General features: G+C 44.1%; 1 protein-coding gene across 1 annotated transcript in view; it reads left to right on the top strand.

Moving 5' to 3' along the window:
- Positions 1–7,179: 7,179 nt before the first annotated feature.
- Positions 7,180–22,436, top strand: part of LOC142250859 (class I histocompatibility antigen, F10 alpha chain-like) — a 35,713-nt gene continuing 20,456 nt past the window's right edge. The window contains exons 1-3 of the mRNA XM_075323133.1: positions 7,180–7,308; positions 10,474–10,737; positions 16,693–16,971. Of these exons, the coding sequence (XP_075179248.1) occupies positions 7,260–7,308; positions 10,474–10,737; positions 16,693–16,971 (592 nt within the window). The 5' untranslated portion in view covers positions 7,180–7,259. The remainder of the gene's footprint in view (positions 7,309–10,473; positions 10,738–16,692; positions 16,972–22,436) is intronic.

Genomic DNA, 22,436 nt, shown 5'->3' with positions numbered 1-22,436 from the left:
TTAGAACCCCGGAATTTTGATGAAACTAGGAGACAATTAGAGGCACTGAGGCTGCAGATTGAAAGGATCCGAAAAACCAGGGATCTGGATTTAGAGCATGACACGTTCGATTTGACATCAATTAACAATGGAACAATGGGGTTCCTGAAAAAGATTTCATTGACCTTTTGGAACTTTCTACACATGATGAGTATGTCCCCTTACCCATTCCCCAGGGGTCTGATGATTTATCAATCCAAGTACTGTCTGATGTTCCTGCCCTGGTCAACCCTGAAAGGAACACCATTATAGTTGATAACTCCTTAAAAGGTGATGCATGTGTACCTTTTTTACCTGTGGCAAAAAAACACCCAGGTACATATAACCAATTTTCTGACACCCGGGGGGGGGGGGAAGAAAAAAATATTACAGAGGGACCAGAGCAGGGACCAGGGTCCAACAAAAAAGAGAAGAAAAGTGTAAAATAAAAAATGATAGTCTGGGTATCTTTAATCTATCAAGTCATGTCCTGTCCAAAGGGGAACTGAATGTTCTTAAGAAAGGGCTTTCTTTTTGTCCTGCTACCAATTCCAACGATTTTAATGTATACATAGATTTTCAAAAATTTGTCAGAAAACTAACACTAACCCGACATTTTCAGATCAATAAATCCAATCCTTTTAAAATGAAAACTGAGATATCTGACATCTTCCATCATACAGACCTGAAACTGAAATCCAATTTCTACCCGTTACAGAGTAAAGGGCACCATCTAAAAACCTTTAATGACCTGGTACTAGAAGACCTTAAAAAGCTTACAAAAATCCCAGTAAAACCGAATTTAACCAGTGAGGAGAAAAAAGCCCTGGTTTCCCTTAAAACTAACCCTCGTTTAATAATCAGGAATGCTGATAAAGGAGGGGGGATTGTACTACAAGATAGAACTACATATATTCAGGAGGCTCTCAGAAATTTGTCGAACCCCTTACACTATGAGGTTGTGAACATTGAACTATACAGACAGGCCACCCTTAATTACCTATCACTAATACAAAGGGCAGCATCCTTAGGAATTCTCAACAAAGAAGAATTTAAATTTCTTGATATAAAAAATCCTAAGATGGCATTTTATTATCATTTACCAAAAATACACAAGTGTCTCCAGAATCCTCCGGGGAGACCGATCATCTCCGGGATCGGGTCTTTAACGGAAAATCTGGCAGCCTATTTGGACCGGATCATGAGGGTTCATGTTATGAGGTTGAAAAGTTATCTACGGGATTCTACACATCTCATAAATCTCATAAAAGACATCAAGTGGAAAGAATCTTTTCTTTTTGTGTCACTAGATATAGCCTCCTTGTATACTAATATCGCTCACGCCCTAGGTCTTGAATGCTTCAAACAGTTCCTTCTGATTGACGATAGGTTGCCTGATGAACAAAAAACTTTCTACATGATGGGATTGTAAAAAACGGGGATGAAAGAAGACGGGTTTTTCAGCCGCGCTATGAACCACACCGTTGAAGATTCCTTAAGATATTTTTATTGAGCCATTCCAACGCGTTTCAAAGGCATGACCGCCTTCTTCCTCAGGGAATAGAAATATACCAATACAGAAAAAAACAGGGTTTAAATAGAAATTTCACAGAGAGGCCATATTGCTGAAAATGACCTCATTGCCCCATGACTCCACAGAGTCTATGAGTCATGGGGCAATGAGGTCATTTTCAGCAATATGGCCTCTCTGTGAAATTTCTATTTAAACCCTGTTTTTTTCTGTATTGGTATATTTCTATTCCCTGAGGAAGAAGGCGGTCATGCCTTTGAAACGCGTTGGAATGGCTCAATAAAAATATCTTAAGGAATCTTCAACGGTGTGGTTCATAGCGCGGCTGAAAAACCCGTCTTCTTTCATCCCCGTTTTTTACAGTAACCACTTCTGACGGGGCCGCTGCTGAACCAGCTCAGCACTCCCATACGCTGTTATAGGGGTTGTGACTATCACAACCAGACCAGGTGAGTGCATCTCTTCACTTTTTTATACCCAAATATCGGGTAAGACCCTATTGCGCCCTTGTTTTCCCTACCACAGATACATGATGGGATGACATTTATATTAGAGAACAACTATTTTACTTTTCAGGATACTCTGTATCATCAATGCTGTGGTACAGCGATGGGTTCAAAAGTAGCACCTACCTTCGCTAACCTTTTTATGGGCTTATTTGAACTGTATACCGATGATCAGGTTACAGTAAATGACCGCGCCGGTAATAAATCATTTATCTCCCATCTGGCATAAACAAACATGTCAGATGGGAGAAAAATCTCATCCCCCGGTCCTCTCCGGTCCCCTGGTGTCGCCAAAGTGTCCCCCCACCCCCCCTTCCTCCCGAAAATCTAACATGGCGCCGCACATACCGGCGCGCACAGCAGCGTGCCGGCCGCATTTACCCTATTCCTCTGATTTCTGTCGCATGTGCTATCACACATACGAAAACTGGTCCTCCCCTATTCCCACCCCGGTGTTCCCCGGTGTCCCCCGGACCTGTCAGCTCTGATCCCCCGCGGCCCCCTCCTCCTTCACAGTGCACGCCGGTCACACTGCAGAGCGCGGCTGTCAGCTCCACTTCCTGCTTTGCCTTCAGAGACGCTGGCTGCTGCTACTCGCAGTCTACAGCCGTGACCCGGGGAGGGTGGGTGCAAATTCTTTGCACCCACTCTCCTCAAATGGAGGGTCTGCACTCCTAGAAAATGGGGGATACGTTCCCTGAACGTGCCCCCCATATTCTAGAAGGTCCAGAATCGCCGCGGGACTTTCACAATGGATTACAGCAGGGACCCGATTTTTTTTTTCTTTTCAATAAATTGGCCAAAGAGGAAATAGTTTTGGGGAGTGTTTTTTCAAATAAATTTTTTTTTTGTTGTCAATTTTTTTTTATTATTACTGTCAATTAGTTATGTCTGGCATCAAATAGACGTCGTGACATAACTAATTGCTGGGCTTGATGCCAGGTCACATTACACATCTAGTATCAACCCCATTTATTACCCCGTTTGCCACCGCACCAGGGCGCGGGATAAGTTGGGGCGAAGCACCAGGATTGGTGCGCCACTTCTGGGGCGGTTGCGGCCTGCTATTTTTAGGCTGGGAAGAGTCCAATAACCATGGCTCTTCCCACCCTGAGAATACCAGACCCCAGCAGTCAGCTTCACCTTGGCTGGTGATCTAATTTGGGGGGACCCTACGTTTGTTTTTTTTTTTAATTATTTATTTATAAATAAATAAAAATAAAAACAGCTTGGGGAGCCCTCCAAATTGATCACCAGCCAAGGTGAAGCTGTCAGCTGTGGTTTGCAGGCTACAGCTGTCTGCTTTACCCTAGCTGGCTATCAAAAATAGGGGGGACCCCACGTCATTTATTTTAATTCTTTTTTTTTCTTTTTGGGCTAAATACAAGGCTAGGCACCCTTTAGTGCCACATGAAAGTCACTGAAGGTCGCCAGCTTAGAATATGCAGGGGGGTGGGACGTTATATATGTTTGACATCTATCCATTCATCCATTGTAGCATTTTAGGCTGGGTGCCCACAATCAGGGTTTGCAGCGTTTTGGGCGCAGAGTGTTTTCCCTGCATCCATAGCGCTGCGTTGTGCAGTAGAAACACAGTGGAAGGATTTTTAGAAATCCCATGCCCACTGTGCTTCTTTTCTCCGCAGCATAAACCGACCTGTGGCGCAGCTTCCCGAGCCTCAGCATGTCAATTTATGCTGCGGAGATGAGTGTTCTCTGCAGGTAGAATAGAACTAAAGTCCACAGCAGCCTGAACCCAAATCCTGGGCACGGGCAGCTGTGTTCTCCTGTGGACAACACTCACATCTCTGCAGGAAGGCTGGCACTGTGTACTAGACGCCGTGTCGCTGGATCATGGCCACATAGCCTAACAGTGAGAAATTTGTTGCTACAGCAACATTTTTGTGAAGTACCTGTGGATTCAAAATGCTTACTATACTCCTGAATAAAATCCTTGAGGGGTCCAGTTTCCAAAATGGAGTCACTTGTGGGGGGTTTCTAATTTATAGGTACCCAAGAGGCCCTGCTAATGTGACATGGTGCGCGCAATTTATTTCAACTTTTCCAAAATTCAAATGGTGCTTCTTCCATTCCAAGCCCTCCAATTTATCCAAACAGAGGTTTTTGGCCACATATGGGGTATCCCTGTGCTCACAAGAAATTGGATAACAACCTGTGGGGTCCACGTTTTGTTGTTGCCTCTTGAAAAAGTGAGAAATGTGATGCTAAAGAAACATTTTTGTGAAAAAAATTAAAATTTTCAATATGGCAACCTAAGCTTATCAAATTCTGTGAAGTATTCGTGGATTCAAAATGCTCAATATACACCTAGATAAAAGCCTTCAGGTGTCTTGTTTCCAGAATGGGGTCACTTGTGGGGGGCCTCCACTGTTTAGGCACTTTAGGGGATTTCCAAATGCGACATAGCGTCCACTAATTATTCCAGCCAAATGTTCAGTCAAATGGCACTTTTTCCCTTCCGAGCCCTGCTGTGCACCCAAACAGTTGATTTCCACCACACATAAGGTATCTGCATACTCAGATGAAATTGCACAATAAATTTTATGCTGCTTTTTTTCCTTTTACTCTTGTTAAAAGAAAAAAGCTATGTGGTTGAAGTAACAATTTTGTGGTAAAATGTATTTTTTTTATTTTCACAGCTCAACATTATAAACTTCTGTGAAGCACCTGGGGGTTCAGGGTACTCACCAAACATCTAGATAAATTCCTTGAGGGGTCTATTTTCCAGAATGGGGTCACTTGTGGGGGACCTCCACTGCTTAGGCACCTCAGGGGCTCTCCTAATCCAACATGGTGTCCGCTATTGATTCCAGCCAATTTTGCAGTCAAATTGCACTCCTTCCCTTCCGAGCCCCGCCGTGTGCCCAGTTGATTTCCACCTCATATAAGATATCACCAAACTCAGGAGAAATTGCACAATAAATTTCATGGTGATTTTTTTCCTGTTACCCTTGTGAAAAAAAAGCTACCTGGTTGAAGTAACAATTTTGTGGTAAAATTTTATTTTTTTATTTTCATGGCTCAACGTTATAAACTTCTGTGAAGCACCTGGGGGTTCAGGATACTCACCAAACATCTAGATAAATTCCTTGAGAGGCCTAGTTTCCAATATGGGGTCACTTGTGGTGGTTTTTTGCTGTTTACGTACCTTAGGGGTCCTCCAAATGCAACATGGTGCCCGCAATCTTTTTCAGCCAAATTTCCTTTCCAAAATTCAAATATTGCTCCTTTCGTTCCAAGCCCTCCCATTTGTCCATACAAAGGTTTCAGACCACATGTGAGGTATCACCGCGCTCATAAAAAAAGTGGGTAACAAACATTTGGGTCAAATTTGTGAGAGAATTGATGCTAAAGCAACATTTTTGAGAAAAAAATGACAATTTCCAATATGACAACGTAATGTTATCAAAATCTGTGAAGTACCTGTGGGTCCAAAATGCTCAGTATACCCCTTGATAGAAGCCTTAAGGGGTCTAGTTTCCAAAATGGGGTCACTTGAGGGGGGTTCCTGCTGTTTAGGTACCTTAGGGGATCTGTAAATGCAACATGGTGCCCGCAATCTGTTTCAGCCAACTTTGCTTTCCAAAATTCAAATATTGCTCCTTTCGTTCCGAGCCCTCCTATTTACCCAAACAAAGGTTTCTGACCATATGTGGGGTATCGGCGCGCTCATAAGAAAGTGGGTAACAAAGTGTGAGGTCCAATTTTTGGTGTTACCTCTTGAAAAAGTAAGAAAATTAGTGCTAAAGTAACATTTTTAGGTAAAATGTTAATTTTTATTTTTTTTCATTCCACATTACTTTAGTTCCTGTGAAGCACCTGAAGGGTTAATAAACTTCTTGAATGTGGTTTTGAGTACCTTGAGGGGTGCAGGTTTTAGAATGGTGTCACTTTTGGGTATTTTCTGTCACCCAGGCCTCTCAAAGTCACTTCAAATGGGATGTGGTCCCTAAAAAAATGGTTTTATAAATTTTGTTGAAAAAATGGGAAATTGCTGATGAACTTTGAACCCTTCTAACTTCCTAACCCCAAAAAATTTTGTTTCAAAAATTGCGCTGATCTAAAGTAGACATGTGGGAAATGTTATTTATTAACTATTTTGTGTGACAGAACTCTCTGGTTTATGGGCATAGAAATTAAAAGTTTGAAAATTGTAAAATTTTTTAATTTTTTTGTCAAATTTCAGATTTTTTCACAAATAAAATAAAAAAATATCATCCTTAATTTACCTCTAACATGAAGCCCAATATGTCACGAAAAAACAGTCTCAGAATCACCGGGATCCATTGAAGCGTTCCAGAGTTATAACCTTTATAAAGTGACACTGGTCAAAATTGCAAAAAATGGCCTGGTCATTAAGTACAAAACTGGCTTCGTCCTTAAGGGGTTAAAGAAAAAAAGAAAGATCTACCTGAGGCCAAACATTCTTGTAACCCTGATCACAAGATCATGGACATGAAAGTGCTGGTACTAAAAAGAAATGCAAAATCCCAGAGAGACTAGAGAGTCTGGGACACAAACTGATGACGACCGGAGACACATTCAGAGCAGGAATGAATGTGTCACAAGGATTTATGTCTTTTTACATCAATTAAAAGATGTGCTCCTCTGACCATCCGAGCGTGTCACAGCCTGGACCAGACCCTTATCAAAGGACAATAAAACTTTCACACTGAACTGCAGCAAAATGTATGGCCACAACAGTTTGTCCCCTGCCATAGAGATAGTTCTGTTTTATATAACTTGTTTTTTTTTCTTTTTCTTTACTGCACTTTTCTAAGTCCTGTTGTGTATAAATATGTGACTCTTCAGATTTTGTGTTATACCATGCCTGATGAAGAGACCTGAGTAGTCTCGAAAGCTTGCAATTATTACCATCTTTTCAGTTACCATTAAAAGGTATCAACCACTGAGGACTCTCGGTTCTTTTAAACAATTTTTATTTCTGCATCATATTAAACTTTCACTTTTACTTTCTAGCCACTTCTTTATTCTGCCCGGCAACTTACTGATCACCTCAGACTAATTTTCCTATTGGAGTAAATGTAGCAATCGTCCAATCAGAGCACGGCTCCTTCTCTTATATATATAGTACGGCCCATTTTTGAGCTTTGTTGTTCGTCTTCACGCTTCTTGGCAGCATTATAACGTTTATAACGTATGTCACACACAGGATAGAGAAGATGTACGCCGTCACCATGATACTGATGAGTGTGTCTGGAGCGTATTCTGGTGAGTATGTACGGAGTTGCCTGTTATATTATTATAGCATTGTATCATTATATTATTCTTAGTGAGGCCTCTGCTTCCACCACATTTATATTGTAAAAAGAAAAAAATTATCCGCTGTAAAACTGTTTCAAATGGGTGTATCTGTTTGTTTTTTAAAAAATATTTTGTATCCGTGTTTTTTTATCTTTTAAGTGACATGCAGGGATCAGGAGATGATGATAAAACACTGATTAAAAAAAGGGATGGAAGCATATGGCAATACATTTGCATCAGTTTTCCATAGATTGCAATGTTCTTAAAAAAAAAAAAAAAAAAGATTCATTTTTTTCAGGATGAAAAAATGAAGCAGATTGGAGTTTTTATACATAGTTACATAGGTTGAAAAAAGATATGAGTCCATCAGACTAATGCGGGCATCACACGGGACAATCTATTGTGCGATCGCACAAGTGATCGTACCCGCCCCTGTCGTTTGTGCGTCACGGGCAATTAGTTGCCCGTGGCGCACAAAGTCATTAACCCCCTGTCACACGCACTTACCTCCCGGACGACCTCGCTGTGGGCGGCGAACATCCTCTTCCTGAAGGGGGGGACGTTCGACGTCAAAGCGACGTCACACAGCGGCCGCCCAATAGAGCTGCGGGACACAGGTAAGCTGTGTTCATCGTTCCTGGGGTGTCACATGGAGCGACGTGTGCTGCCACGGGAACGATGAACAATCAGAGCACAGAAGGAGGACCGACTTTTTGAAAATGAACGTGTCAACGAGCAACGATAAGGTAAGTATTTTTGCTCGTTCACAGTCGTTCCTAGGTGTCACACGGTACGATATGTCTAAAGATGCCGGATGTGCGTCACTAACGACGTGACCCCGACGACATATCGCCCGATATGTCGTACCGTATGACACCTGCATAAGGCTATTTTCATACAGGGCATTTTTTTTTCCTGACCAAAATCTGATCTTGTGGCAGGAAATCTCCCGGTATTTAATGGCGTTTTTGCATAGATTTGCAGCAGTTTTTCTATAGAGTGGGTGGTTTCAATGCAAAACCGTTGCAGAAATGCTGCAAAGAATTGACATGCTCATTCTTTGAAATCTGCAACAAAAACGCAAGTATTTGACAAAGCATTCAGTAAAAAAATCTGCAGGTGTTTGTTTGTGTGTGTGTGTGTGTGCATGAGATTTCACGAACCTTATAGACTTTGCATGGACTGCAAAAAAGGAGCATTTTATTAGCATGGATTTGCATAAAACCAAGGCAAAAACGCCATGTATGAACATACCCTAAAGGCTACTTTACACACTGCGATATCGGTCCCGATATCGCTAGTGTGGGTAGCCGCCCCCATCTGTTGCGCGACACGGGCAAATCGCTGCCCGTGCCGCACAACATCGCCCAGACCCGTCACACGTACTTACCTGTCCGGCGACGTCGCTGTGACGGGCGAACCGCCTCCTTTCTAAGGGGGCGGTCCGTGTGGCGTCACAGCGACGTCACTGAACCGCCGCCCAATAGCAGCGGAGGGGCGGAGCTGAGCGGGACATAACATCCCGCCCACCTCCTTCCTTCCGCATAGCGGCCGGGAGGCAGGTAAGGGGAGCTTCCTCGTTCCTGCGGCGTCACACGCAGCGATGTGTGCTGCCGCAGGAACGAGGAACAACCTCGTTACTGCTGCAGTAACGAGATTTGAGAATGGACCCCCGTGTCGCCGATTAGCGATTTTGCACGTTTTTGCAACGATGCAAAATCGCTTATCGGTGTTACACGCAACGGCATCGCTAATGCGGCCGGATGTGCGTCACGAGTTCCGTGACCCCAACGAGTTCGCATTAGCGATGTCGCAGCGTGTAAAGCCCGCTTTAGGCTATGTCCGCACGTTGCTTTTTACCTGCTTTTTTGCTGCTTTTTCAACTGCAGCGTTTAATGCCAAAATGGTTGTGTTCTGCTTTTCAAGCAAAGTCTATGGGAATTTGGGTTTCTTGTCCGCACTATGCAGTTCAAACTGCAGCCTTTTTGTTGCAGAACTTTGGTCAAAAACTCAGCTTTGCAGGGCAAAACCCAAATGGCAAAAACAATTGACATGTCAATTGTTTTTGCCATTTGGGTTTTGCACTGCAAAGCTGAGTTTTTGACCAAAGTTCTGCAACAAAAAGGCTGCAGTTTGAACTGCAAAGTGCGGACAAGAAAACCAAATTCCCATAGACTTTGCTTGAAAAGCAGAACACAACCATTTTGGCATTAAACGCTGCAGTTGAAAAAGCAGCAAAAAAGCAGGTAAAAAGCAGGTAAAAAGCAACGTGCGGACATAGCCTAAGGGTATGTGTGCATGCTGCAGGAAAGTTCTACATCTAAAAACTGCATCCTCTGGCAGAAAAACGCTCCAAAAAATGCATGCATTTTTGATGCATTTTTGTGCCATGTGTTCTTTTTTAGGCTGTGCGCACGCTGCGTTTGTTGCACGTTTTTGCAGCAATTTTTAGTGCAGTTAGTTACCGAAAATTGTATTCCTGTTCTTCTCCCAGCAAAGTCTATGAGAATTCAGAAATGCTGTGAGCACGTTGCTTTTTTTTGCTTACAGGTTTTGGTGCAGAAAAAAATAAGCAGCAATTACTTCTTTGTCGCTTTTTAGCTCTTCCAGCCGGTGAATTTACCTAAACAAAACGCATGGGACAAAAATGCTGCTTTTTTGTTGTGTTTTTCTGCCACAAGGTGCAGTTTTTTTTGTGGACAAATGTTCTGCAGCGTGCGCACATACTGTATTCATTGGCTGGAAGGGCTAAAAAAAACCCCCACAAACAATTGCATGATGCTTCTTTTTTCTGCACTCAAAACTTCAAGGAAAAAAGAAGCAATTCTGAATTCTCATAGACTTTGCTGAGAGAAGGAAAAACATGCAGTTTTGGGCAATAAACTGCACGAAATAATGCTGCAAAAACGCATTAAAAACACAGCGTGCGCAGACTCTCCCTGGACTGTCCCATAGACCTCCTGCAGATTTCTCCAGTAATTTTACCTGATTACTGGACCATTGTCTCTTTGAGAAGAAAATGTCAAGTTGAGATAATTATCAGCCAGGAGGTACAGACACACATGAGTACCACCCGGTAATAGATGGTAACATGCTCAGGGTTGTATCTAACGCTCTGTACGTCTCTCTCAGACAGTCACACTCTGCGCTATTATTACACTGGGATCTCGGCTCCTTTACCCGGGATACCCGAGTTCTCCGTTGTTGGATATTTGGATGATCAGCAGATTGAGTTGTACAGTAGTGATGTTAAGAAGCGTATCCCTGTGGCTGAGTGGATGAAAGCGCACAACGATCCCGGGTACTGGGAGAAAACAACACAAGTTTCTAAAAGAGACGAAGTGTTGTTCAAGCAAGAAGTGAAGATTGGGATGAAGAGGTTCAACCACAGCGAAGGTGAGACACACAGAATGGTATAGATTCATTACACTGTAATATACTTTGTTCTTTTCTACTCCCAAAAATATGCTCTACTAGACCACACTTCCCTTATAGCGCCCATTTTTCCGACACTTGCTTCTTCTCTGCAAATCATGGTTAGAGCAGACGCAGGTGCCACAGAGAGCCGTCTCTGCCACCAGGAATTTGGTGCACTGGAATCACACATTTATCTCCCGGCAGCTCAACTCGTCCCACTGCTCCGAGATAAAAATAATAAAATAATAATATGCATTATGCTTTTAATTAGTTAAGCAGGGTATACTGTATGTTTAAATTATTTTCATCTTGGCTTCTTTAAGTGTTAGAAGGACCTGTGCTGATGTCATACCCATGTGACCAGAAGGGGCAGGGCCTCAGCCAACATAGCTGATACCAAGAAGCAACATTATTTTTCTGTTGGCTGAGGCCCCGCCCCTTCTGGTCACATGGGTATGACATCAGCAAAAGTTTTGTAGCACTTAGTAAAACAATTCTATAATAAAATTACCATAAATAATAGATAGTGGGAGGACGGACAGGCAGGGCGGCGGGAATCACTATGAATACCCACCCCAGCTATCAGCTGATCGGCAGCAACTGTCATTCAAAGGCTGCTCATTTTACAAACTTTACTTGCTTGTGTTTCAAAACCTATAAATCCGAGCTGACCACTACAGTATGTATAGAATCAGCCTGATAGTGCCAGTATAGCACTGGCTTTAGGTTATATAGGAAAATCCTGGTGATTGGTGCGCTTTAATTTTCTGGTGCATGAGCCTGAAGGATTTTCGGTTATAAAAGGGTTAAACAGGACCTTTCAACTGTATTAGCATGTTAAATAGTGATGAGTGAGCGTGTTCCCCACTGCTGCATACTCTATCAAGCATCAAGATGTTCGGGTACGCTCGGTACTAGGCTGAGTATCGCAGGTGCTCGGATGTGTTGTTCTTCAACTATCCCAACACAAAGCGTTGCTTCTTTTCAGTGAATGATAGGAGCCGCACCCCAGTGAGAGCCGCTTACAGTCTCTGAATGGCTCTCAGAGGGGGTAAAAGCAGCATGTTCAGATGCCTTGTGTAAAAAAACCCAAACCTTAGCTCATCCTCCCTGGAAATGCTCTGTTTATGTGGATGCACTGCCCAATCTCTGACTTTCATTATACTTGTGACTCGAGTCGAGCCCATCCGAGCGTCCAAATTGCTCTACTTGAGTAAAGAGCACTCCAGCATTGTAGTCGTCACTCATCAATAATGTTATACCAGCCACATCATTGAATAGTGGCCTCAAAGCTGAATAAAACACATTTTTGTCTTTCATTTCTCCTCTCCGTTGCAGAGATATAAGCTTAGAAAGTTTAGGTAATAATTTATGATAAGTCCAATATGGCATTATCAGAGATTCTTATCTGGGGGGCGTGTACTTTTACCCCTGTATGATGTTGACTAATCAGAATCAGTAAATGTCATGAACCGGAAAAAGAACCCATCCTGAGAAGGTCAGATCCTGTCAGATATAGTGATAGAAATCCCTGCTCTCAGCCCAGATCTCTGTATAATATATGTGTAACAGAATATAAAATAATATTTTATTTTCTGCCACACATATACAGTATTTCTACAACAACTAACAATGTTTTAACAGCTCATCTTTCTTTCCTATCTTTATAATATGTTTAAATTTCATTTCTTATTGAATGTTAAAATTATTTACATGTTTGAAATACATCAAGTGACTGACCGTTAAGGCTGCTTTACGCGGTACGACCGATTGTGCAATTTCACAATCGATCGTACCCGCCCCCGTCCTTTTTGCGTCACGGGCAAATCGCTGCCCGGGTCGCACAAAGTCGGTAACCCCCGTCACACGTACTTACCTCTCGTGCGACCACGCTGTGGGCGGCAAACGTCCACTTCCTGGAGTGGGAGGGACGTTCGGCGTCACAGCGACGTCACACGGCCGCCGGCCAATGGAAGCGGAGGGGCGGAGATGAGCGGGACGTAAACATCCCGCCCACCTCCTTCCTTCACATAGCCGGCGGCGGCCGCGTGACGCAAGTCAGCTGCTGTTCATCGTTCCTGGGGTGTCACACGGAGCGGCGTGTGCTTCCACGGAAACGATGAACAACTAAATTAAACGATATTATGAAACCTAACGAGCAGTACACGACTCACGATGTGTGAGCGATACTGCGTCGCTAGGAGGTGTCACACAGGCCGGCATCGCCAGCGATGCCGGATGTGCGTCACAAAAACCGTGACCCCGACGATCTATCGCACGATAGATTGTCTGGTGTAATGGAGCCTTTACTTGCGCGCCTTTTTTGAAATTGAGCGTCCTGCATACATGGATAACTGCAATGCTCACCATGCGAGCCGAGGTGTAAGGGAACTCACTGGGCCGCAACACACAGAAAACCAAGAGGAACTTAACTAAAGACTTGTGCCTGGTCTTCTCCAGAGCCCTTGATGGTGGAGGTGTTACTCTTCATGTATTGGTCCGGGTGCTACTCGGGTAGACTGGTGTTGGCTGACCCCAAGGGGTGCGGTAACGACAGTCTCTGATGTTCTTGGAATCAGGGTCTTTGTTCCTACATTATGCTGCTCTCGGATTAGGTATCAAAAACCTGATGACAGCTTCCTTTTAAAGAGCGTTTTTTAGACTGGTGGTGGCACTGTCTGTGACAGCGCTTATATATTCTATCTGGAAAAATTACAGCAAAGCACAATATAAATGAAGATTTTGACACCACTTGGCACTTTCCAACTGAATTATTCTGCCCACCTGAAGATTATGATCATGACAGAGTCTGGGAAAATTATTTGTGACTGTTGTAGAAATGTAAGTGATTTAGGACAGGAAAATATGCATCTGGCAGTGTTTGTGGAGGAACTTCGCCATCTGCTACGGGGAAGAAATTCAGAGGGACACCAGGTCAGGTGAAAGTTGTGACGCATCTTCTAAGTATAAAAGATCAAGACATTAGAGAAGGGGTGGAGTTGGTGCCAAGACTGGGAAGGAAGCAGACGGTGAGCGGTGGATTTGCATACCTCCCAACCTTTGAACAACAGAAAGGCTATATGCGCACACTGCATTTTTGCTGCAGTTTTGTCAGAACTTTCTGACATTTGACTCCCGAGTAGTGATGAGCGAGTACTAAAATGCTCGGGAGCTCGAGGCTCGGGCCGAGCATCTCAAGATACTCGTGTACTCGGCCCGAGCACCGAGCCCAATGTTATCCTATGGGAGACCCGAGTATTATTCTGAAATGACCCCCGGCAGCATGTAGAAACCATAAAACTGTAAATTAAAAAAAAAAACGTGCGTGTGTGTAAGCGTGCATATATATATATGCACGCGGAGTGGAGTGCGGGAGGGGCCGTAGCCGAGCGGGGAAGTGTCGGGCTAAAGGCACGGTCATGCTGTGCGGGCCGGCCAATCACTGCAATTCCACAAGTAACAGGGCTGTGGCATTGCAGTGGTCTGCCAGCCAATCCCTGCATAAGGGATGGCTGTAAAAAGAGCGCCAACATGAAGACCATGAGTACAGCACGAGTATCGCGAAATTACTCGGTCCCCGCCGAGTAGCCCGAGTACAGTGATACTCGTGCGAGTACCGAGTAGTGACAAGCATACTCGCTCAACACTACTCCCGAGCAAAGTCTATGAGGAGTCAGATTTGCTGTGTGCACCTTGCAGTTTGTCAGCGTTTTTTGACAAAATTTTGTGACAAAAAAGCAGCAGCATGTTCATTCTTCTTGCGTTTTTCTCGGTGCGTCTAAAGACGCTGCTAAACTCTGCGGTTTTGGTGAGGTTTTTTCTCTATAGGCTTCTGGCTTATCTGCCTGCAATAGAGATCAAGATTACCAAATCCTCCTATGTCTCTCATTACAGGCAGTGGCTCAATGGTAGAGCTGCTGCCTATGGCCAAAGTGCTCACAAGTTCATGAGTTGTTGCCCCGTCCCAGGAAACCAGAGCAGATGAGAATTTAATTTATGCATCGTTGTTCTCGAGTTTATTTTATTCACTGTCCTGAGGGAGGTGCCGGAATTAGAGCGGGACTGCGGGAGAGAGCCCTCAAATCAGGACAGTCTTGTCCCACTGAATCCGGGATGGTTGGGAGGTATGGATTTGGCCTTGAGCAGTGACTTGGGTCTACATTCACTGCTGCCAGAGAAGTGCCTATAGTTGATCAGATCGCCTTGAAAGCTGAAGTCATTCCAGACTCCCAAAGGAACCCAAATACCGGAAATCCATTCCAGAAGGAACTTGAATACTGAAAATCCATTCCAAAAGGAACCCGAATACTGAAAATCTACTCCACAAGGAACCTGAGTACCGAACACCAAATACCGATGACTGAACAACGCTGCTAGAAAACGATCGAAGTGAGCAATGCTTCCTGTCCAGACGTATGGTACTTAGTGGGTAAAAGTTATCCACTGGCATTGGACTTGTGGCTTAGTGGGTTGCACTATAGTTCCATTAGAGCAAGTGTGTTGATAGACTGAATTATTAGACCAGTGGGATTGTGACTGACAATGGGTACATTTAGGCTTCTAAGACAAAAAGACTTTAGAACTTTCTGTTACCTATTGTTATAAGAAACTAAGTGTACAAATATTACATTCAAAACTTGTGTAGCTGTTATTGTATACTAGCTGTAGTACCCAGTGTTGCCTTGGATAGTACCTGTCTCTCTCTCAGCCTCTGTCTGTCTTCCTCTGTCTCTCTCTTTGTTTGTGTATCTGTCTCTTTTCCTGTCTGTCTCTTTTTCCCTGTCTGTCTCTTTCCCTACCTGTTTATGGCTCTTTCCCTGTCTATCTCTTTTTCTGTGTGTCTCTTTCCCTGTCTGTCTCTCTATCTCTTTGTTTGTCTATCTCTTTCCCTGTCTGTCTTTCTATCTCTTTATCTGTGTCTCTTTCCAAATCTGTCTATTTCTCTCTGCCTGTCTGTCAATGTCTGTTTCTATCTCTTTTCCTGTCTGTCTTTCTATCTCTTTGTCTGTCTGTCTCTTTCCCTGTCTGTTTCTTTCCCTGTCTGTCTCTTTCCCTGTCTGTGTCTCTATCTCTTTGTCTGTCTGTCTTTTCCCTGTCTGTCTCTTCCCTATCTGCCTTTCTATGTCTGTTTCTATCTCTCTGTCTCATTCCGTCTGCCTCTTCCCTGTCTGTCTCTTACCTGTCTGTCTCTCTCTGCCTGTCTCTTCCCTGTCTGTCTCTCTCTCTGTCTGTTTCTATCTCTCTGTCTCTTTCCTTGTCTCTCTCTCTGTCTCCATTTGTCTCTCCACAGAAATCATATTATCTCACACATAAACTTCTTAAACTATGAATGTCCTTTGTTTCCTATAGCAACCAATCACAGCTCCTATTAATAACCTGTAGTTTCCAGCTCCATTGACTTTAATGGAGGCAGGTTTTTTGGCGAATAACTGTAAAATTTCCCCTGAAAACATAACTATGACGAGGTGTGTCTGCGAAATTTTGAGATTGAGAATGCAATGGTGCGGATTCCTTTAGCAGAGATACATACATATACATACGTACACACACACACACACACACACATACATACAATCAGCTTTAAATATTAGATTAATTTGCCTTGTGACCACTTGTACCTTTCCCTATCGAACCTCCTCACCCCTACCTTGATATCTGTGTGAAAAAATTCTGTGTGAGTCACCACTGAGTTGCCTTACTGCGCCGTTGCACCCTTGTAACCTGCATTCAGAATCATTGCAAGAAAGAGAGAATCCTTACTACAGAATCCTATAACTAGCCATGAGATGATGACAACTGTCTTCTCTCACTTCACTTGTATTAACATTTTGGGGCTGGAGCATAAAGTACATTTTTCACATCATTTCTCATAATTCTTTAGTGTCACTTTTTAAAATTACACAAATTTCATCTCCATATTTTGCTTGTGCACAGGTTTACATATTGTGCAGGTGGTGACCAGCTGTGAGCTCAGAGATGACGGCAGTTTCACAGGCTATCAGCAGTACCGATATGATGGGAGAGAGTACATGTTCTTGGATGCAGAGAGAGGGATATATATCCCAACAATGCGTGAGGCTGAGATCACCACGCAGAGATGGAACAGTCCGGATTTCAGAATGGGGGAGAGAGTCAAATACTACCTGGATAATGTCTTTGTTGGTCATCTGAAGAACTTCATTCAGTATGGGAAAGAAGATCTGGAGCGGAGAGGTAATACTGATATTTTCACAACGTGACATTTGAACGCAGTTTTTTTTTTAATGCAAAACTAGAAGTAAATTGAAAAAAAGTGAATTAGGACCTTTTGTCATGATGATTATGGGATAGCGGGAAATTGGGGCCTCTAAGCCGTCCCTCAAGCTAGGGGGCCATGTGCTATCCCTATTGTCAGGGATATCCCTAATGGTGGGGAAACCCGAGTCTCCTTCCTGGCCCTGCTACTGACTAGTCCTGATCTGATTCCCCCTTCCACCAAGGAGGGACGGGACAGGAGTGTGATGAAAGTCACAAAAATAGACAGAGAGGGGAAACCACAATTCTGCCACACACCACACACAAAGGTATAGACCAGGGGTCTCAAACACGCGTCCCCGCAGGCTGCTTCGTGTGGCCCCCAGGCTCGGGCCCCTGTTACTATCGCGGCCGGTGCAGGGGCCGCAGCCACTGTCTGCACTTTGTTAGATGAATGTTTTGCCGGCGCTGATCTCTGAGTCAAGGGCTCTGCGCTCTCGCGCTGGCAAAACAATCATCTGACAGAAATCACTGACAGTGGCTGCGGCGCCTGCACCGGCCGCGATATTTAACAGGGGCACGGGCCTGGGGGCCGCACAAAGCAGAGATGAGGCAGCCGAGGGAGCGCGGGACAGGTGAGAAGAATGGTGTGCGCGTGTGCGTGTGAAGGACGGCACATTAACCCCTTAGCGATCTATGACGTACTGGGTATGTCATGGCTCCCTGGTACTTAAGGACCCATGACGTACCCAGTACGTCATGGCGAGATTGCGGCCCCGGAGCCCCGGTGGCTGCGATTGCTTTGCAATGAAAATACCTTAGATTCGGGGAGGAGGGGACCTCAGGAGGGGTGGTGTGTCCTCCCCGGACTTACGGAGGCTGTGATTGGCTGAGCGGCGTTCGTCAGCCAATCACAGCCACTAATGTTTCAGCCATTGAAAACGGCTGAAACAGTGAAATCCAGCCCTGATCAGTGCAGCTGTAGCACCGATCATTGGCTGGAGCTGGGTGACCTCAGTTTCACCCGCCCCCAGCTCTGATTGGAGAGATCGGCCTTGTGACCGATCTCTCCAATCACTGTGGATCTGGGGCCGGAGACCGCCCCCCTCAGCTTCACTCCGGCGTCTGTGGAAGCTGAGAGTGATCGGTAAGTTATAGCGCCCCTGCCCCCTTTCAGCCACCGCCGCTACCACCACAGGATGGGGACATGACTATAGGATGGGGACAAGGTGGGCACATGACTATAGGATGGGGACAAGGTGGGCACAGTACTATAGGATGGGGACAAGCTGGGCACATGACTATAGAATAGGGACAAGGTGGGCACATGACTATAGGATGGGGACAAGGTGGGCACAGTACTATAGGATGGGAACAAGGTGGGCACATGACTATAGGATGGGGACAAGGTGGGCACATGACTATAAAATAGGGACAAGGTGGGCACATGACTATAGGATGGGGACAAGGTGGGCACATGACTATAGGATGGGGACAAGGTGGGCACATGATTATAGAATAGGGACAAGGTGGGCACATGACTATAGGATGGGGACAAGGTGGGCACATGACTATAGGATGGGAACAAGATGGGCACATAACTATAGGATGCGGACAAGGTGGGCACATGACTATAGAATGGGGACAAGGTGGGCACATGACTACAGGATGGGGACAAGGTGGGCACATGTCTATAAAATAGGGACACGGTGGGCACATTACTAAAGGATGGGGACATTACAAGGATGGGCATAATACTATTGGATGGGGACATTACTACAGGATAGGGACATTACTACAAGGGAACAAGGATGGGAAACAATACTATAGGATAGGGATAAGGCTGGGGACATTACTATAGGATGGGGACAAGGTTGGCACATTACTATAGGATAGGGACATTACTGTAGGATGGGCACATTACTATAGAATGGGACAACTGTATGATGGGCACAGTACTACAGGATAGGGAGATTGCTACAAGGGGACAAAGATGGGGAACATTACTATAAGATGGGAACAAGGCTGGGGAACATTACTATAAGATGGGGACAAGGCTGGACACATTACTACAGGATGGGCACATTACGATAAGATGGGGACAAGGCTGGGGACATTACTATAGGATGGGGACAAGGATGAGCACATTGCTGTAGGATGGGGACTAGGATGGGGCACAATACTACAAGGGGGCAAGCATGGGCACATTACAACAAGATGGGGAACATTACTAAAAGATGTTGGCCAAAATGTCTATATAGTGCTAATTGTAACACTAATAGTTACAAGAAAGGGATAAAATGTAAAAAAAAAAAAAGGCATGACTTTTTTTTTACCATCACATTTTTTTTATATATATATTTAAACAAAGAATGTGCACATTTATTATAATAAACAAGTGAAAAATGTTCAAAATCAGTGATCCAAAGGTGTGTAAAAAAATATATATGGTACCAATAAAAATGTCACTTTGTCCTTCAAAGAATGCGGCCCCCCCAAATTGTTTTTTTCCTCTGTGCGGCCCATACACCCAGCCGAGTTTGAGACCCCTGGTATAGACAATAAGAGATTCAGGATGAAAACAACAGCAGGAAGTGTTATGTCCCACTACCTGAGAAATAATTTAATGTTTGCATTGCCTTCTACACCGTGTGCAGAATTATTAGGCAAGTTGTATTTTAGAGGATTTTTTTTATTATTGATCAACAACTATGTTCTCAATCAACCCAAAAGACTCATAAATATCAAAGCTTAGTATTTTTGGAAGTTGGAGTGGGGTTTTTTAGATTTGGCTATCTTAGGAGGAGATCTGTTTGTGCAGGTAACTATTACTGTGCAGAATTATTAGGTAACGTAATAAAAACCAAATATATTCCCATCTCACTTGTTTATTTTCACCAGGTAAACCAATATAACTGCACAAAATTTAGAAATAAATTAATAGATAAGATAGATAGGCTCCTAGTCCAAATAGTGGCATTTTGCCCAGATAAGGATGTTTTTAACCTAGATAGTGGCATTTAAGTTAGGTTCCCGGATTACAGAGATATACCTTGCCGTTGGTCTCCGGGCTTACATGCATTGGCCAATACATAAACTAAATATCTCTCTTTTGCAGTAATGCAGTGCCATATTTTCCCTGGTAAATTTTTGGCTTTTTTCAGTGTGCAACTGTTTGCATTTATAGAAAGAACAGACATGTCCGACTTCGCAAGGTACATAATTCGCCGTGAACTTACTAAAACCGGTCTCACAAGGTTCGACGACCAACCTGAAAACTACAGAGGTTGGAAAAATGCTTTTAGAACCGTAACTAGTGATCTCGGCATCACTGCTGCTGAACAGCTAGACCTGCTGATCAGATGGTTAGGACCACAATCCACAGAGCGTGTGAAGAGACTCAAGTCTGTACATATCAGTAATCTAATGGTTGGTCTCATGGCTGCGTGGGAAAGACTAGACAGAAACTTTGGCAGTCAAGAAGCCATAGAGGATGCTCTGTTCAAGCGACTAGTTTCCCAAAGCTATCAAGCAAGGACAAAATTCCTAGAGCTCAGTGATCTGCTGTTAAAGCTCCAGCTGGTCAAGGCATACACCTACCTACCTGGCCTCTGCTACCTGGACACTGCCCGTGGGGCAAACCCCATTGTCTACAAGCTACCATATAACGTACAAGAGAAGTGGACCATGCTAGGGTCAACATACAATAAAGACCATCAAGTGTCATTTCCTCCATTCTCCTATTTCTGTGAGTTTATAAAAAGACATTGCAGAATGTAAGAACAACCCAAGATTTTCCTATGGAGAACTCAGTGGCCCAGCTTTACCTCCTTCTAACTACGTAAGTGCATACTCAAATGACAGAAACCGCAAAGGTCCAGTGTCAGTGAAGAAGACAGATATTCTTCCTTCACCATCATTAGTGCCAGACAAGAGCAACAAGGTTGAAAAGGTAGAAAACCCAAATCGAGTGTCCCATCCATAAGAATCCACATCCTTTAAAGAAGTGCATCGGCTTCAGAAAGGAAGTGCTCCATGAACGCAAGGAGCTTCTAAACAATTTTGGGGTGTGCTTCAGATGTTGTGCTTCTACTGAACACTTTGCTAAAGACTTCAAAACTACAATCAAATGTATGGAGTGTGACAGTGAGGACAACGTACAAGCGCTCCATCCATCCCGACCTGACTCCGCACCTACTCCTTCCCCCACCACAAGCCAAGGCGGGGAGAAAGCAGTTCAAGCAACAAGTGACACCGCAATATCTTCTTCATGCACAGAAGTCTGCGGAGAAGGCTTCTGAGACAAGTCCTGTGCAAAGATCTGTCTGGTGAACACTGTATATCCCAAGGGTCACCCAGAGAGAACTGTGAGAGCATATGTCCTCTTGGATGACCAGAGCAACCGATCACTCGCAAGGTCAGAACTCTTTGATATGTTCAACTTAAAGGGAAACGCTTACCCTTACACCTTAGACACCTGCAGCTGTGTTACAGAAGTCTCTGGGAGAAGGGCCAGTGGTCTTATAGCAACATCTCTTGAAAACACTGTCGAAATACCCTTACCTACACTTGTCGAGTGTAACCAGATTCCATCCAACAGGGAAGAGATCCCAAGATACTAGCCCTTGACAACGGCGCAGAAATTCTGATTCTGCTCGGCAGAGACATTCTGCAAAAGGTACGTCAGCAAATTAATGGACCACACGATGCACCGTTTGCCCAACGCTTTGATCTAGGCTGGGTGATCATAGGCAATGTTTGCACACACAAAATGAAAAAACCTAACAACATCTCCTCCTACAAAACGCACATCTTGCCAAATGGTCACAGCACTCATTTTCAGCCATGCCCACACCATTACTGGGTGAAAGAAAAACTGAACAACACCAAATGGCAACAGGAATCCTTCAACAACATGAACACGCTCCTGCCCTTGGATGACAACCTCGGGTTAACAGTGTTAAATTCCACAAGTGAAAGAATAGATAGATATTCTGCATATTCATATAATTTCACAACCCTCTACATATAACACACTTGCAGCCTTTATTGCCTTTCATTTTCACTAAAGGGTGTTTTTAACCTTGTTTAACCTTATAAATAAATACATATAAAAACCGACGTGGGTTCCTTCTTATTTTGATAACTAGCAAAGGTAGACATCTTGACTGGTATTCTCAGGCTGGGGAGACCCTTGATTATTTGGACCTTCCCAGTCTAAAATAGCAGCACACAGCCGCCCCAGAGGTGGCGGATCCATTAGATGCAGCAATTTTGGCACTTTGCTCGGCTCTTCCCGTTGCCCTGGTGCTGTGGCAATTGGGGTAATGGTTTATGGGGTTGATGTCAGCTGTGTAGTGTCAGCTGGCATCAAGCCCATGGATTAGTAATGGAGAGACATCTGTCAGACATCCCCATTACCAACCCAGCATGTCAAAAGAAAT

Source organism: Anomaloglossus baeobatrachus, chromosome 9 (assembly GCF_048569485.1).
Source record: "Anomaloglossus baeobatrachus isolate aAnoBae1 chromosome 9, aAnoBae1.hap1, whole genome shotgun sequence".
NCBI classification, from domain to species: Eukaryota; Metazoa; Chordata; class Amphibia; order Anura; family Aromobatidae; genus Anomaloglossus; species Anomaloglossus baeobatrachus.
The sequence above is the reverse complement of the archived record's forward strand: the minus strand, read 5'-3'. Positions and strand labels throughout refer to the sequence as shown.